Raw genomic sequence first — 17691 nt, 5'->3', positions numbered from 1 at the left:
CAGTTTGTTAAATCTACCGAACCGGTTAGAAGAGGTTCCACCAGTGGACCCGGAAAGCAGGCCACACCTACAGAAGAGGTTCCAAAATTTTTTGAAACCCACCACTGGTCCTTGGATATGATTATTCTACACAATCATGCTCCTATTTATAAAACTCAGTGCCTCTGTGAAAGGTAAGGATGACTACTGCGTTTGTGGTGCAATCAGAACATTGTGTGTGTTGAAGTTGTTTTAACGCAAACCAAAGATGCCTTTTAAAAAAGCAAGTTTACATCATATTCTTATGCATGCCAGTGCTGCGTGTGAGGTAATTCAAGGTGGTTCTGACAAGTGTCGTCGGCATCTTCATATCCGGTCACATGGGCGGCAAGCCACTCGCATCTGGTCACATGGGTGGAAAGCCACTCCCACAAAGGAGGCCATACCCACAGAGTAGGTTTGAACAATTTTTGAAACCCACCACTGGTGCCATGCAACCCATTTTCCTGAAGACCACATCAAATGGTAGACATTGCCAGCAAGTATCATAGACTGGCATCTACAGTAGCGGCCAAAATTGTGGGCACCTTTTGGGGAAAAGTGTATTTTTGAGGTTTGATGGCTAATAACACCACTTTATTTTTGGAGGGGAGTTTCAAGATAATCATATTCCATTGCTGAACTGAAAAATAGTTAGCAAATTCCCCAGCATGGTTTCAGAGCAAAATAGATATATATTTGCTAAGTCTTTATATCCCTGTGCCTTCAAGACCAGACAAATGCAAGAGAGATCCTCACCTACACGTTTCTCTGCATGGAATTAATTTAAAATAAAAATACAAATACAAAATGCAAAAAATGCCAATGGATCAAACCAGCATTTTTAATTGGCCGCTTCTAAAACTTTCCCCGTGCATCTCAACAATCAATCGAAATGTCTAATTAAAAGCAATAATAAATGAAACCCTCTTCTCCTTTGACTATTTCCTCTTCCTTTCGAGGCGCTTTCCATGTTACTTGAAGTTTGAAACTGTGGATAAATCACCACTTTGTCGCAAAGCACATAAGATTTCCTGGAAAAATAGAAACGCCCATACCTTCCTCCTTTCCTTTTTGATTCTAATTTTGCTAACCCTTCGCTTGTATCTATTTCGGCTCTTCAGCCCTGTATATTTTGTATTTAGAAACGCCATTCAGATGTGTACATAGTATAATATATGAATTTAACCAGGAATTCCTCTGTAATCACACTGTTCTTTATCCTGATGACCATTTTTATACATTGACAAATGACCAATAAAGTCTGTTGGGTTTTCTCATCCTGCCTGCTTCTTGTATCTTTGTCCATTTTTGCATGCAGTTCCTTTAGCTGCAACAGCGTTGGGGGTAAATGCTTGATGATTACTCATTGATATATCCATTTTTCATGAGGATACATACATATACAGTACATTAAGTACACACACACACAAACACAAACACACACACACAAATGTTGTGGCCCGCCAATGGCCTGCAAAGCTGGCGGCAGATTCGGACAGTGAGGAGGTTGGGGAGGAAGATGGGCCAGTCCTGGAGTCTGGGGAAGGCTCCGATGAGGGCTCTGTGTCGGAGGCAGAGAGGGGGCCACGGCCGTCTGACAGTTATCAGCTGCCTTCGGAGTTAGACATCAGTGAGGCAGAAGAACCGCTGGAGCCTGTTCCCAGTTTGCGCATGCGCAGAGTTGCCAGATGAAGGGAAGAGCTAAAGAACAGGGTTCGACTTGTGAGTAAGGCCACAGGTGGACCGTGAATGGCCCCTCCCAGAGGAAATAAAAGAGGAGCGAAAGGGGAGTGGAGTTTGCAGGAGGCAATGAGTTTGCTTGATTGGTTCGTGACCAATTACAAAATATAGGGACTACCTTTGGTGAGAAGGTAACAGTGGTGGGTTGCAGGAGGTACGCCCTGGTACAGGGGTACTGGTGCCTGCCCGGAGCACTGGGTACCATTCCGGTACGATGCTCTCGAGGCCCCACCTACCCACCCGAGCTCCTTACCTTTATTTGAGTTCTTTGGTGCTTCCGTGCACAGAGCGCACGGCTCCTGCGCGACGCTCTGCCAAGCAGCTGGAGCATCGCGGAGGCGTCGCAAGAGGTAAGTATACATACACGTACCATGCCATTGTGCGTGCGCACTGCACGTGTTCATGTAGTGCATGTCGGGCCCCGTTGATCAGAAAGGTCGGCGGTTCAAACCCCTAGCACCACGTAACGGAGTGAGCTTCTGTTCCTTGTCCCAACTTCTGCCAACGTAGCAGTTCAAAAGCATGTCAAAAATGCAAGTAGAAAAATAGGAATCACCTTTGGGGGGAAGGAAACAGTCTTCCGTGCACCTTCGCCATTGAGTCATGCCGGCCACATGACCACAGAGACGTCTTCGGACAGCACTGGCTGTTCGGCTTAGAAACTGAGATGCGCACCACCCCCTAGAGTCAGGAACAGCTAGCACATATGTGCGAGGGGAACTTTTACCTTAAAGTTTATTTCAGAATTAACTCCACAAACCTAAATCCACCTAAACCTCAAGACCTCAAAACTGGATGGTGACAGAGAGATTTCCATGTCTCTCTCTGATGCCACCTAGTGCCTCTCTGGATAATAACAACTCCCAGGAGTCCTAGATAGATTATTTTCTCAAGGTAAGGTTATTATTATCTTGGACCTGGATGACTCTCCCTCCTCCACCAACTGCACTTCCTTCCATGAGCAAAAACAAATACTCCACTTCCTGGTTTACTTCATTCTAAAAGCCAAATCGAGCAGAACAAAGGCGGGATATTAATTCTCCAACGACCAACACAAGATTAGAAACCAAGGCTGATGGCTTATAAGCAGCTACTAGGAGACTGGGACAAAGGTATCCTCGCCCTTGAGAAAGGCAATCTGGATACTGCCTTGGACATCTTTCGTGGCATCGAGAATCCTCCTTCCAAGATACATTTCAACATTGGCTGTCTCTATCTCCAGCGAGGACAGCTGGATCAAGCTCTGGAGGTAAGAGAAAGCAATTCTCTCAACCACACTGTAAAAAAATATGTGGAGACTCTAGAAAGAGTGCCGAGAAGAACAACCAAGAGGATTTAGGGGACTGGAAACTATAACACACAAAGAGTTGCAGGAACTGGGCCTGGCTAGTCTAGGGAAGAGAAGGACCAGGGGAGACAGGAGAGCAGCCTTCCAATATTTGAGGGGCTGCCACAGAGAGCTATTCTCCAAAGCACCCGAAGGCCAGACAAGGAAGAATGGATGGAAACTGACCAGGGAGAGATTCAACCTGGAAATAAGGAGGAACTTTCTGACAGTGAGAACAATCAACCGGTGGAACAGAAGTGGCCTTTGGAAGTTGTGGGAGCTTCATCACTTGAGACTTTCAAGAAGAGACTGGACTGGCATCTGTCAGAAATGGTGTAGGGTCTCCTGCTGGAGCTGAGGGTTGGACTAGATGACCGATAAGGTCCCTTCCAATTCTGTTCATCTGTTAAAATCTGTTAAAACAACTCTATAAAGACCACGCCTAGAATCCCGCATCCAGTTTTGGCCACCACACTATTAAAAAGAGGTTGGGACTCTAGAAAGAGCGCAGAGAAGAGCTTTCTGACAGTGGGAACAATCAACCCATGGGACAGAAGTTGCCTTCAGAAGTTGTGGGAACCATCCCTTTGTGGTTTGTTCAACAAGCCACAGGCCATTTCCCTTGGTGGTCAAATCCACAAGAAATGCTGGATCTCCAAAGCAGATATATATTTTTTAATATCAGACTTCAAGAAGTTTGCCTTACGGGGCGTAGAATTTTGGAATCCCCGTCGTAGAATTGCAAATCCAATAGATTTTTCCCTGCATTCCAATGATTTCAGGGACCAGATTAAAGGTGCTGAAGGGGCACAGGTAGATTTCGACTCACAACTACAACTGAAACCTGCATTTCTGTTGCTAAGCAAGGCGGTTGTTTAGTGACCCGTGCCTGATTTTATCTATCGCCATAGTTGTTAAGCGAATCACTGCAGCCGGTAAGTGAATCACACGATTGTCAAGCTAAAGCAGGATACTGCCACAGTGATAAGTGCGAGGAGCAGTCCTGAGTCACTTTTTTCAGCATCATTGTAAATTTGAACAATCACTAAATGGATGCTTGTAAGTCGAGGATTATTTCCATTCTTGTTTTGCAATGTGTGGATTAAAGATGTAGCAAAGACAGACAAAGGGAAGGCTACAGAGATTGAAAAACACATAAGGGGAAGAAAAAAAAGAAAGAAAGAAAGAAAGAAAGAAAGAAAGAAAGAAAGAAAGAAGGAAGGAAGGAAGGGAGGGAGGAAGAAAGAAAGAAGGAAAGATAGATAGAAAGAAAGAAGAAGGAAGGAAGGAAGGAAGGAAGGAAGGAAGGAAGGGACAAAGAAAGCAAGCAAGCAAGCAAGCAAGCAGAAAGAAAGAAAGAAAGAAAGAAAGAAAGAAGCTTCACTTAACTAATTTCCAACATTAAACAAGGTGGAATCTGGATGGTAGGGAAAGGAGACCAAAAAGAAATCCCATACTGAATTGGAAAAGAGAAAAAAAAAGTAATCCAGGGGAAAAAATGTAGCGAAGTGTATATTTCCCAGGATAACTGCAGATTAAGATTAAAGAAATGATACTGGCCACAACAAAGGTTTTTTTTTTTTTTTTAAGAATTTTATTATTGTAGCCACAGTTTTGACCCCAGCCTTTTTCCTTTCGAAATTCAAGTTCTCCTATTATGAAGAAGGAAAAGATAAAGTCGGATAAAATCACAAACGAGAGAAGAAAGATTTAGCACTGTGGTCTTTCGCAAGCCTTGACAAGCTCTTCATGTCCAGGAAACATTGCTGGCGAGCTCTCTTTTTATAACATAATATTAAAAACATGGACAAAGTCCCTTTTTCTTATCACGAACTTTAATGGACTTTGTGTTTGGAACGTTTTGCAGAGAAGGAGAACGTTTAATCCCAAGTATCTAAGTGCTGGCGACTCTCCTAGGCTAAAAACCTAAATTCTGGTTGATAAAATGTAGAGGTTACTCCCCAGACAGTCTATTCCAAATTACCTAATTCTGTTCAAACTTGCATTCTCAAAAAAAAAAAAAAAAAAAAAAAGAGTTAACGTTTAGATATTCCATTAATTCTCTGGCAGCGATTTCTTGAACAAAGTCCAAACAACTTAGTTCATTCATCAAGTTAAGCCGCTGTGTCATTTCCTTGGCTGGAGCTGATCTGGTTTGTGACCTCTGGATGATGGTTTGTGGTGACGGGTGACCCAGTTAATTGTGGCTTGCTCAACAGTTGGATTTTTGCAAGGCTTCAGTGATGATTTACAAGCCAGGGAGACAATCTGTGTCGCTTACAATTTGTGTGTGTGTGTGTGTGTGTGTGTGTGTGTGTGTTATATTTGTGCTGATAAATAAATAAAAGGAGACTAGTATAGATCTATTTCAAGCTATTTAGCTCTCATCAGCTAGCCATAAGCTTACTGGGATTCGAACCTGTGCTGTATTACATCTTAGGCAGACGTCTTAGCCATTAAGCCACAGGTCCTCCTCCTTATCAGCTGAAGCCAGGGAGGAAGGTATATATTTAGTGTCGTTATACATGTGTGTGTGTGTGTGTGTGTGTGTGTGTGTTTTCTCTCTCTTGTTGGCGTTCTGGGATTTTTTTAAAAAAAACTCCCTCAATTTCTGAATTGTTGGTGGAGATTAAAAAAAAAAAAACCCCACCTGGTTTTGTAAATTTTGCTTCGGCTAATAAAGACATTCCTTTCGTATCAATTTTAGAATTTGGGGAAAAAAACTTTTACAAATATTTACTTCCCTCCCCCCCTCCCCCCCCAATCTCCCCCCCAAACCTTCCCCTCTCCCGACTTCCCAGAACCAGTACAGGGTATAAACCTTTAACAAAAACATTCTAAAATAAACTTTAAAAAAAGTTAATATCATCTTTCATTTGAGCTTTAACTCCTCTTTGCTAGGCTAGCTCTAAACAGATTATATCATTCCTTGTTTCTTTAAACTATCTGGAATTTCTTAGTCCCGTATTTATTTTGAGTATAGTCAATCCATCTTCTCCACTCCAGTTTATATCTCTCATTGGAATGGTCCTTGAGATATGCTGATATTTTAGCCATCTCTGCTAGGTTTGTTACTTTTAATGTCCATTCTTGAATAGTAGGCAAATCTTCCTTCTTCCAGTGTTGCGCCACCAGCAGTCTTGCTGCAGTTATTAAATGCAAAATCAGGTTAATCTCTCTTTCGTATCAATTTTAGGTCACCTCTCCCCAAGCAATTTTGAAAACCTCCACTTTCCAGCTGGGGAAAGACTCAATGCAGAGTTTCGCAAACTCCATTGAAATGACTCCTTGCTAAGTTCAGCGTCGCTCTTGGCTGGTGGGACCCAGCGCAGAAAAGTTCTGGCGCCGTGCCATGCTCTACTTTTGAAAGAGTTGATGGAGTCCTTCCCAAAAATGCAATCTAAACAAGCTGCCTCCAGTTAAACCCCAAGCCTCTGATTCACAGCTTCCTGGTGCAATGAAGGTCAGGGTCACCGAGGTGGCCAGCTCACATAAAAAAAAAAAAATAGAATTATAAGGTTGGAAGGGCCTTGGCGCTTTCTAGTCCAACGTTCTGTGGTGGCCCGCCAGATTCAGACTGTGAGGAGGTTGGGGAGGAACCTGGGCCAGTCCTGGAGTCTGGGGAAGGCTCGGATGAGGGCTCTGGGTCGGAGGCAGAGAGGGGTTCACAAAGCTATATGCCAGTTATGAGCTGCCTTCGGAGTCAGACATCAGTGAGGCAGAAGAACAGCTGGAGCCTGTTCACAGTGTGTGCATGCGCAGAGTGGCCGGACAAAGGGAAGAGCTAAAGAACAGGGGTCGACTTGGGAGTAAGGCCACAGGTGGACGGTGAACGCCCCCCCCCCCGAGGGAATAAAAGAGGAGTGACAGGGGAGTGGAGTTTGCAGGAGTTCGCTTCATTGGTTCATGACTCTCTGAGACTCCTGGCCAAGTTTTGCAGATGTCAACCTGGCCGCTCTCCAAGCCAGATAAGGTCTGTGACTGTAAATCCTCCCTTGAAAGACTTTGCTGGAACCAGAGTAGGGAGTTTTCCTGCCTCATAAAGCCTGAAAGCATTCTGCCAAATACATCACTTGGCCAAGGGGGAGGTGGTGCTGCCCCCATAGATAAGGTAGAGAGAGACAGAGGCCTGAACAAACAAATGCTTTAAAGATCACATTGTGTCTGATTGGGCAAACTTTATTTCTATCTGTGTAAAATGTATATATTGTAATACCTGTGATGGGATTCAAAGTTTTTTTTACTACTGGTTCTGTGGGTGTGACTTGGTGGGCGTGGCATGGCTTGGTGGGCGTGGCAGGGGAAGGATACTGCAAAATCTCCACCCCTCCCCACTCCAGGATACTGCAAAATCTCCATTCCCTCCCCACTCCAAGGGAAGGATACTGCAAAATCTCCATTCCCTCCCTACTTCAGGGAAAAGATACTGCAAATTCTCCATCCTCTCCCCACTCCAGGGGAAGGATACTGCAAAATCTCCATTACCTCCCCACTCCAAGGGAAGGATACTGCAAAATCTCCATTCCCTCCCTACTTCAGGGAAAAGATACTGCAAATTCTCCATCCTCTCCCCACTCCAGGGGAAGGATACTGCAAAATCTCCATTCCCTCCCCACTCCAAGGGAAGGATACTGCAAAATCTCCATTCCCTCCCTACTTCAGGGAAAAGATACTGCAAACTCTCCATCCTCTCCCCACTCCAGGGGAAGGATACTGCAAAATCTCCATTACCTCCCCACTCCAGGGGGAAAGATACTGCAAAATCTTATTCCCACCTGACTCCAGGGGAAGGATACTTCAAAACCTCCATTCCCTCCCCACTCCAGGGGAAGGATACTGTAAAATCTCCATCCCCTCCCCACTCCAGAAGAAGGATATTGTAAAATCTCCATCCCCTCCCCACTCCAGGGGAAGGATACTGCAAAATCCCCACTCTTGCCGAGGGTGGCTGTTCCTTAACATGCATTTTGCATGTATGTTTTGGATATAGTTTTGTGGCCCAGCTTTTGCTATGGCCATAAATAAAAGCTGATATTTTTGCAAGCCTCATCTGGAGTCTCACTCTCTTTGGCATCTCAGTGGCTCCGGGAAACTTCTGGCGCCTAACAATCCCTCCTCCTGATCTTGATGCTGTCCCTCCGTTGAGGCAGCCACCAGAATTCTTTAGAATAAATCTTTAGAACAATTCTTTAGACTAAGTCAACTCTTTATGGTCTGCTCCTCAGCCCACAAGCAATTCTGAAATGCAGAAATGATAGCGGAATGTTGTGTGTGTGTGTGTGTTTGTGCACGCGTTTTCTATTTCTTTCTCCAAGACGAACCCTGATTAAAAGCTGTGGAGAAATGACTTGCCCTTCATCCTGTTGACTAGCTATTCTATTTTTCCTTGTAGGCTTTTGATCAAACGCTTTCCAAAGACAATTGCTTAGCCGTGGGTTTCTTCCAAAGAGGTTACGTTCATTTGCAGCTGGGCAGGTAAGCAAGTGTCACCTCCCATGTTGCTAAACCTAGGATTATTTCACCATGTTGGATGGAACATGCAGGATGCAATCTGTTATTGTTCTATTCCATTGCATTGCATTCCCTATTCTATTCTATATCCTATCTTGTCCTGTCCTATCCTATAGTATCCTATCCCATTCTATTCCTTATTCTATTCCATTCCATTCTATTTTATTCCTAATTTCTATTCTATTCTATTTTCTAACCTATCCTATCCCATCCCATCCCTTATTCTATTCCATTCTATTCCATTCTTCTATTCTATTCTATTTTATTCCATTCCTCTATTCCATTCCATTCCATTCCTCTATTCTATTCTATTCTTCCATTCCATTCCATTCCATTCCTCTATTCTATTCTATTCTATTCTATTCTATTCCATTCCTCTATTCCATTCTATTCCTCTATTCTATTCCATTCTATTCCATTCTATTCCATTCTATTCCATTCTGTTCCATTCTGTTCCATTCTGTTCCATTCTATCCCATTCTATTCCATTCTTTCTATTCTATTCTATTCTATTCCATTCCATTCTCTATTCCATTCCTCTATTCTATTCTATTCCATTCCATTCTTTTTTCTATTCTATTCTGCTCTGTTCTGTTCTGCTCTGTCCTTCTATCCTATCTTATCCTATCCTACTCATTCCAATTCTAATTAATTCGATTTCTGTTTTTAATTCTAATTCATCTGATTCCACCCAGAGTCGCCTTATTGGGGAGAGGGCCAGCACATACATTTGATTCCTAAATAAATCCTGTTGCTTCTGTCCTCTGAAGTTTCGATTGGAAGCTGTTGAAGCAAGGCATCCGTGTGACATTCTATAAAGCGCAACCTTTATGGATGCCACGCTCTCCATAAATAATAAATGCAACTTCGTTCCTTCATTTTCCCTTTTCTCACGTCTTCCTCTCCTCTCTTCTGACCCCAGGTATGAGGAAGCTTTGAAAGATGCGAAGCAGGCTCTGCGGTTTCTCGGGAATAATACTTGCATCAATTACAAACAGCTGGGTTTGTCCTTTGTGCTCTGCACCCCGGAGGTGAGGGATGAGAAATAGGATTGAGTGATGTCAGAGTAAAATGAGGGCGGGGGGAGATAGATTTCTATCTTTCTTAGCAGCGTCACTCTGAATGTGCATCTCACCTGCATCCAAATGTGGGGAAAAGGATATCTTAGTGGACAACCATTTAAATAGGAGCCAGCCGTGGGCAGCAGCTGCCAAAAAAGCCAACACAGTTCTAGGCTGCATCAACAGAGGGATAGAATCGAGATCACGTGAAGGGTTAATACCACTTTATAAGGCCTTGGTAAGGCCACACTTGGAATACGGCATCCAGTTTTGGTCGCCACGGTGTAGAAAAGATGTGGAGACTCTAGAAAGAGTGATTTTGCATTTAATAACCGCAGCAAGACTGCTGGTAGCGCAATACTGGAAGAAGGAAGATTTGCCTACTATTTAAGAATGGACATTAAAAGTAACAAACCTAGCAGAGATGGCTAAAATATCTGCATATCTCAAGGACCATTCAAATGAGAGATATAAACTGGAGTGGAGAAGATGGATTGACTATACTCAAAATAAATACGGGACTAAGAAATTCCAGCTAGTTTATGACTGAAGAAACAAGGAATGATATAATCTGTTTAGAGCTAGCTTAGCAAAGAGGAGTTAAAGCTCAAATGAAAGATGATTCTAACTTTTTTTTAAGTTTATCTTAGAATATTTTTGTTAAAGATTTATACCCTGTATTGGTTCTGGGAAACCGGGGGTGGGGGGAGGTTGGTGGGGATGGGGTTTGGGTGGGGAGGGGAGGGGAAGGGAGATAAACATTTGTAAGTTTTTTTTTCAAAAAATTTCAATAAAAAAAAATATTTGCTTGTATTGATAATTACAATAAACGTCTTTCATATTTATTTATGATTTTACACGCATCCTCTTTTTAGTGGTATACCTATTTCAAAATTCCATATATATATTTTTTGCCAAAGACTTCTGTGTGACCACCAGAGCTTGCGACTTAATTATTGAATTACGGCCGCAGGTTCTGCACAACATGGCAGCCACTCACTGCAGGCTTGGAAGCTGGCACGAAGCGCGGGAAACTCTGGAAGAAGCAGCCAGACAAATGCCCCAAAGGCAAACAGCAATTGCTTTGAAGCAAGTAGAGGTAAGTCATCTCGTTTAAATGGGGTGTGTGTGTTTGTGTGATTTCAGCCAGGCAAATCCCTCCGCCCCAAAAACCTTGAGATCTCATTCCATCTTAAAACTCCCGTCCTTCTCCCGTTTTGAGCTGAGACTTTGCTTCTGTCTCGTGTTCAGGATCATCTCTTCCTGGAACCTCAGTCCGTCCCACCAGGGAGAATGTTTAGGCCTCCCTTGCAGGCTGAAGAGTTGAAAGAGAAGGACTATCTCGGTGAATCTAAGGTGATTATAAAAGCTGAGTTTATTTTGCCCCCACACCCACAAGTCCATCACATTGTCCAATCTCCCACTGCCATGCCGGCAGCTTCCACCCATCCAATTCCGGTCGGGGTGCAGAGACAAAGATGACCTTGAGTTTCTAAGAAGAATGTCGTTATGGCTACCTATCACCTCACTCCATATAATTCCCCCCTTCCCATTTTCCCACAGTAGAAAGTGGGGCAGGCCTGAAGTCCAAAATGAAAAGATGGCTTGCAGGCATGACAGTTGGTCCTTGAGATCTTGGAGGTGGCCAGAAGAGCTTTGAAGAAGTCTCTTGCATTCCCCATGGGCTGGAACCCAAGGAGAAGCAAACACTTTGCGAGGAGAGGTCCTAAATAATCACCCTCTTTAATCTTTCAGCTATTTGCACTCAACTCTGAATTTCTTTGCTTGCACAGGTCATTTCTTCTGCCTTTGAGGACTCCAGCATTGATGCTTCCCATAAGGTGTGTGGGACAACGTGGGGAAGAACGTGGTTGGGTGGCTCATCAAACATCAGGTGGGCAACTTTTGAGCTCTGCCAGGGCTCTTCTGCTCCTGAGACCAGCTGCCTTGTAGGCAGACGGAGAAGAGCTGAAATGTCTCCATCTCGAGATCTTCTGCCCAGAGAGGGTTGCGATTCTTCCTGCAAAAATTAGAATTTTGCTGTAGAAAAATTCTGGGTCTGCGGCATTGATGATTGAGCAAATCAACTGGGTTGGGGTGGCACAACCCAACCTTAGACACGGGGAGTCTAGTGAATGTTAACTTAGTTTATTTTCACAGCCCCTTGTATGTAAACGGAGGACAAACTTCACTCCCTCCTAGCACTAATGGTGTTACTGGGTTCTGTAATGAAACGTCTGCAAGAAAGGCACCAAGCTCAGGGACACCAAGGAGCCCACAGTCCTTTTCTTCCTCCTCCTCCTCCTCTTCCTCCTCCTCCTCCTCCTCCTCCTCCTCCTCTTCCTCCTCTCCACAAACCCCACTCTCTTCTAGCACTGAAGATATTATCTAGCCAGGTAATGAAACATCTGCAAGAAAACCACCAAGCTCAGGAACACCAAGGAGCACATAATCCTTTTCCTCCTCCTCCTCCTCCTCCTCCTCCTCCTCCTCCTCCTCCTCCTCCTCCTCCTCCTCCTCCTCCTCCTCTCCAAAAGCCCCACTCTCTTGTAGCACTGAAGATATTATCTAGCCAGGTAATGAAACGTCTGCAAGAAAACCACTAAGCTCAGGGACATCAAGGAGCCCACAGTCCTTTTCCTCCTCCTCCTCCTCCTCCTCCTCTCCACAAACCCCACTCTCTTCTAGCACTGAAGATATTATCCAGCCAGGTAAGGAAACGTCTGCAAGAAAACCACCAAGCTCAGGGACATCAAGGAGCCCACAGTCCTTTTCCTCCTCCTCCTCCTCCTCCTCCTCCTCCTCCTCCTCCTCCTCCTCCTCCTCTCCACAAACCCCACTCTCTTCTAGCACTGAAGATATTATCCAGCCAGGTAAGGAAACATCTGCAAGAAAACCACCAAGCTCAGGGACATCAAGGAGCCCACAGTCCTTTTCCTCCTCCTCCTCCTCCTCTTCTTCTTCCTCCTCTCCACAAACCCCACTCTCCCACTCTCTTGTAGCACTGAAGATATTATCTAGCCAGGTAATGAAACGTCTGCAAGAAAACCACCAAGCTTAAGAGAGCATCACGAGCTACACAAATGTAAAACTCCATCTGGCAACTTTTCCTAAAGCTTTCCTTAAAAACCTGGGACTTTTAGAAGCTCCAATCTAGACCCTATGCTACACCAAGCCTTCAACCTCGGGGATGCAAACGGTGTGTTTTTGTGCCCCCTAGTGGGACTTCCTAAGAGGAATAATATCTCTGAGTTGATTTCCCCCCTCCCCATCTGGGTTCCACAGAAGCTAAAAGCTGGAAGGATGAAAATGCATCTCTCTCTCTTTTTTTTTTTAGAAGATCATCCAAGGAATCCCACCTCCACCGGAAATGACACCTCCTGGTCTTCTTCACGAGAATCAAAAGGACTGGACGCCAGGTCAGACTAAGATGGCAATTCGTGGGTGGATCGTTTAGTGGGTGGCATGGAACGCAGAAAAAAAAGTTTTGTGAATTGATCTTTCTTTCTTTCTTTCCTTCTTTCCTTCTTTCTTTCTTTCTTTGACAAACATGTATTAGACAACATATATATGTATAAACATGATTTTGGATACAGAAAATGGATACGAATAAAAGAAACATTAGGATTGGGACGGTCCTTTTAGGAATGGGGTGAGTCTAAGGTTAAAGTTTTGGGAGAATGATAGATGAGAGAGAGATGATAGACAGATAAGATGACATAGAAAGATGAGAGAGAGAGAGCGAGCGACAAACAGATGACAGAGAGAGAGAAGATGGGAGAGAGAGATGATAGACACAAAGATAAGGTGAGATAGAAAGATTAGAGAGATGATAGGTAGGTAGGTAGGTAGGTAGGCAGGTAGGCAGGTAGATATTTAGATGACAGAGAGCGAGGTAGAGAGACAAGATGAGAGACAGAGAGAATGATAGATGAGAGAGAGATATGATAGACAGCTAGATAAGATGAGATAGGTGAGAGAGAGAGAGAAATACGTTTGAATGTTTATTTATTTCATTTGTATGCCGCCCTTTTCCCCCGAAGGGGGACTCAGTTGATGGACATGGATAGAGATAAATAGATAGATAGATAGATAGATAGATAGATAGATAGATAGATAGATAGATAGAGATAGATAGATAGATTATCTGATAGATAGGTAGATTTAGATAGACAGACACAGAGACAGAGAGAGACAGACATACAGACAGACGCTGATAGACTGATTGACAGACAGACAGACACATGTACACTTTGCTGGAAATCTAAGCAGCCACAATGAAGCAGTTGTGAGAAAATAAATCTGCTAACTTACAACCCATATCTATTCTACACAGCCTCTCAAACCTTTCTGGGAAAGACGAGAAGCGATAGAAAGGGGATTAAAACAGCCACAAAGTGCATATAAACATTGTGGAATGACCGGACGAGTGTGATTTAGGGAGGGGACGTTCCCAGTCTAGTCCTTTAGGAATCTATATGTGCCACATAATTATCGCAGCCAGCATTATATTCGCCCAAAACTGGAAACAAAAAAAACTCCCTTCAAATGCAGAAATCATAAAAAGAGTGTTTGAATGCGCGGAAATGGATAAATTAACGATGGGACTAAGAGATAGAGAGGAAACAAGAGTATTATAAGACATGGAATAGGTGGTATAATTGGTTAGAAAAGAGGTGTAAAATTAATACATAATGAGTACATAGAAAGTATAACAAAAAGAAATGGTATATATTTAGAGAGTAACAGAGGTGTAAATGTTGTATATATTATATAAATGAGTATGAGATAAGGAGGTATGTGTATAAAACAACAGGCCCTAGAATGGAAAATTCGAAACTGGGGAAAAAAAATACCGATAACAGAAAGCTGTAAAAGTGTAACCGTGATTTTATTTTATTCTTTTAATACTTTTTTTTATTTTCAAACATACAAAATGCGCATAAACAAAACTTAGATACACACTACATTTACACCAGTGGTGGGTTTCAAAAAATTTTCGAACCTACTCTGTGGGTGTGGCCTCCTTTGTGGGAGTGGCTTGTTGGCCATGTGACCTGGTGGGAGTGACTTGCCGGCCATGTGTTCTCTCTCTCTCTCTCTGTCTTTGTCTCTCTCTCTCTCTCTCTCCTTCCTTTTGTCTCTCTGTCCCTTTTTCCTTTTTTTCTTTCATCTCTCACTTTTTCTTTCTTTTTTTCTTTTTTTATTTCTTCCTTCCTTCCTTTCTTTCTCTCTCTCTGTGTGTGTGTGTGTGTGTGTGTGTGTGTGTGTCAGTGGTGGGTTTCAAAATTTTTTGGAACCTCTTCTGTAGGTGTGGCCTGCTTTCCGGGTCCACTGGTGGAACCTCTTCTAACCGGTTCGGTAGATTTGATGAACCAATTCTACCAAATAGGTGCGAACTGGTAGGAACCCACCTCTGATTTACACAATACATTGGAACTTCGTGTTCCTTCTTATAGCAGTTTCAAATCGGTACAATTCTCCTTAGGTTATTTCCCCTTCTAATACGTTTTGTTTTAAGTTTCACCATTTTTAAGCCTCTTATTTTACTTATCTATCTGATACATTGGATGATTACCTCTAATATGTTTAAATTCTCTTGAGTGCATATCTATATAATAATCCTCCTTAATTTCTACTTTTGGACTTTATTAACTTTCAATGACCTTTGTTTCTTTCCATCAACCACCTATACTATTTTCTCCATATCTGATAATATTCTGTCTCTTCTCTTCCCTGAATTTCTTTTGTTAGTTTGTCCATTTCAGCACAGTTCTAGAACCTTTCTTATTATTTCATCTTCATTTGTTATCAATTTATTTTTCCATTTCTTAGCGAAGGCAATCCTCGCCGCCATAATTATGTGTAGACTTAAATACTGGATTTCTTTTATTATATTGGTTGTCATTATTCCTAATAGAAACACTTCTGGTTTCCGATCAATTTGACTCCTTTTATCAACTCTAACCAATCTTTTTCAAATACTTTTTGGCTTCCTAACCATTATTTTAATGCTTAAAAAATGTTGAATAAAAATTATTTAAAATAAAATAAATTCCTCCAAAGAGGCAGATTTTAACACACATCCTCCTCTTTCTCCCCGCAGTGCTTTTATATATTTTCCAGCAAAATTGCTTTTTTTTCTCTCTTTTTTTCCTCGAACCGAATAAATGTATCATATTTTTTTCTTGCAGAAGAGAGAGAAGATGAAACTGGCTCAAAAAATTCCAAATCGGAATGTTTTCCAGAGGTGAGATTCCCCTCCTGTTCAAAAGAAGGGTCCTCCCCCCCACACACAGATAATCCTGAGCCCAAATTCTCTGCTGCTGAGCGAAATGGTTGTTAACTGAATTTTGCCCCATTTTATCACCTTAGTAACTCCGGGCACTAAATGAACTGTTATATGATATGATAGCTTTATTGATTAGGCATCAAAGCACAAGGTTTGAACACTATCGCCAATAAAATCTCATGCAAACAATTTAAAATAAGAGTAAGGTAGAACACAATAGTTATAGGATAAAATACAGTACAATTTAATACATAAATATATAAAATAGACTAGAATGACCTAAAATTATATAATTCTTCATATCATAACTGCAGCCAGAATAACATATGCCCAAAATTGGAAAAACACTGTAGTACCAAAGGAAGATGAGGTGATAAGAAAAATTTTAGCGTGTGCGGAGATGGATAAAGGGACGAAATAAATACAAGGAAAGGAGGAATCGGAATATTATTTAATATGGAACAAATGGTTAGAGGACAGAAACAAGAAGTAGGGAAACATAAAATAGTGATGTTGTAGAAGTGTTCGATATAGTTATAAGATAGTGTTAAGATATGTTAAGATATAGTAGCTAAACCATGGGGCATCAACCTGGTCCCTACCGCCCACTAGTGGGCGTTTCGGGATTCCAGGTGGGCGGTAACGACTTTGGAGGTTAAACCTCCTTTTGAGCGAGTGGACAGGCGCGAGCGCACACATCAATAAACCAACGTGCGCGTGCACACAAACAAGCAAACACGTGGGAAGAGGAAGGGGAGGAGTGGAAACTGATAGCAGGGAGAGGCAGATAAGTTTTGTTATCTTATGAAATAAAAGCGGAGGAGAGCAGTTGCAAAATAGGAGAAAGAAAAGTTATAGGCAGGAGAGAATTGTTGTTGGCTAATAATAATAAGTGGGCTAACTAGCTCAGCCTTACTTTGTACATTGCCCTAAGGAAGGTTAAAAAAAGGAGATTAAAAAGGAAAGGATTAAAAAAAATTAACAAAAAAGGGAAGAAAAATAGAGAACAGGGGATAAAATAAAGGAGGAGAGTAAGCAGTGTTTAGTCTGGCTCATAAATTAAGTTTTGTTATCTTATCAAATAAAAGAAAGAAATAAGGAAAGGAAGGAGAAAATAAAAAAGGGAAAAAGAGATCCTTGATATAGTGAAATACTATAAGAAAGGTAAAGAAGAAGAAGGCAGGAAAAGGAATTTTGTTTTGATGGTGACACTTAATAAAAATTGGCACCTAATACGGCATTGTTTTTGGTGTTTGTAATAAAAGGGAAAGAGGAGGGAAAAACGCACTGTGTGGAGTGCAGATCAAACGTAAGAGTAAAAGTAGTTGTTAAATTGTGAAACAAATTTAGAACCCATGTCTGAAAAAAAGAAATGTGCTCATGTTCCGCACTTGCACAAAAATTGGTGGGCGGTAAGGAAATTTTTCCATCAAGAAAGATCCATTAGTGGGCGGTAGGTAGAAAAAGGTTGACTACCACTGAGCTAAACGATAGCAAATATATATTGTACAATATATGTAAAGTGATATTGTGATACAGTCAAGTATAAATAAGTATGGAATAGTATACACAAATGAGTAAAGAACAAGGGGGCCACGAATGTAAGATATGAATATATAGGGGGAACACCAATTGTAAAGACATGCAATACGAAACTGCTGAATGATGGAATTTTTTTTTTATTCCTTTGCTGTTTTAATCTATGTCTTGTTCTGTTTATGTGTTTAAAATTGTGTATA

General features: G+C 42.1%; 1 protein-coding gene across 1 annotated transcript in view; it reads left to right on the top strand.

Annotated features, from left to right (window-relative positions):
* Nucleotides 1–2801: 2801 nt before the first annotated feature.
* NOXA1 (NADPH oxidase activator 1) overlaps nucleotides 2802–17691 on the top strand; it is a 19816-nt gene continuing 4926 nt past the window's right edge. Inside the window, exons 1-8 of the mRNA XM_032232639.1 lie at nucleotides 2802–3010; nucleotides 8481–8563; nucleotides 9522–9630; nucleotides 10634–10759; nucleotides 10912–11016; nucleotides 11454–11501; nucleotides 12998–13079; nucleotides 15855–15910. Coding sequence (XP_032088530.1) covers nucleotides 2837–3010; nucleotides 8481–8563; nucleotides 9522–9630; nucleotides 10634–10759; nucleotides 10912–11016; nucleotides 11454–11501; nucleotides 12998–13079; nucleotides 15855–15910 — 783 coding nt within the window. The 5' untranslated portion in view covers nucleotides 2802–2836. The remainder of the gene's footprint in view (nucleotides 3011–8480; nucleotides 8564–9521; nucleotides 9631–10633; nucleotides 10760–10911; nucleotides 11017–11453; nucleotides 11502–12997; nucleotides 13080–15854; nucleotides 15911–17691) is intronic.

The sequence above is a fragment of the Thamnophis elegans genome, chromosome 16 (assembly GCF_009769535.1).
Source record: "Thamnophis elegans isolate rThaEle1 chromosome 16, rThaEle1.pri, whole genome shotgun sequence".
Taxonomy (NCBI): domain Eukaryota; kingdom Metazoa; phylum Chordata; class Lepidosauria; order Squamata; family Colubridae; genus Thamnophis; species Thamnophis elegans.
The sequence above is the reverse complement of the archived record's forward strand: the minus strand, read 5'-3'. Positions and strand labels throughout refer to the sequence as shown.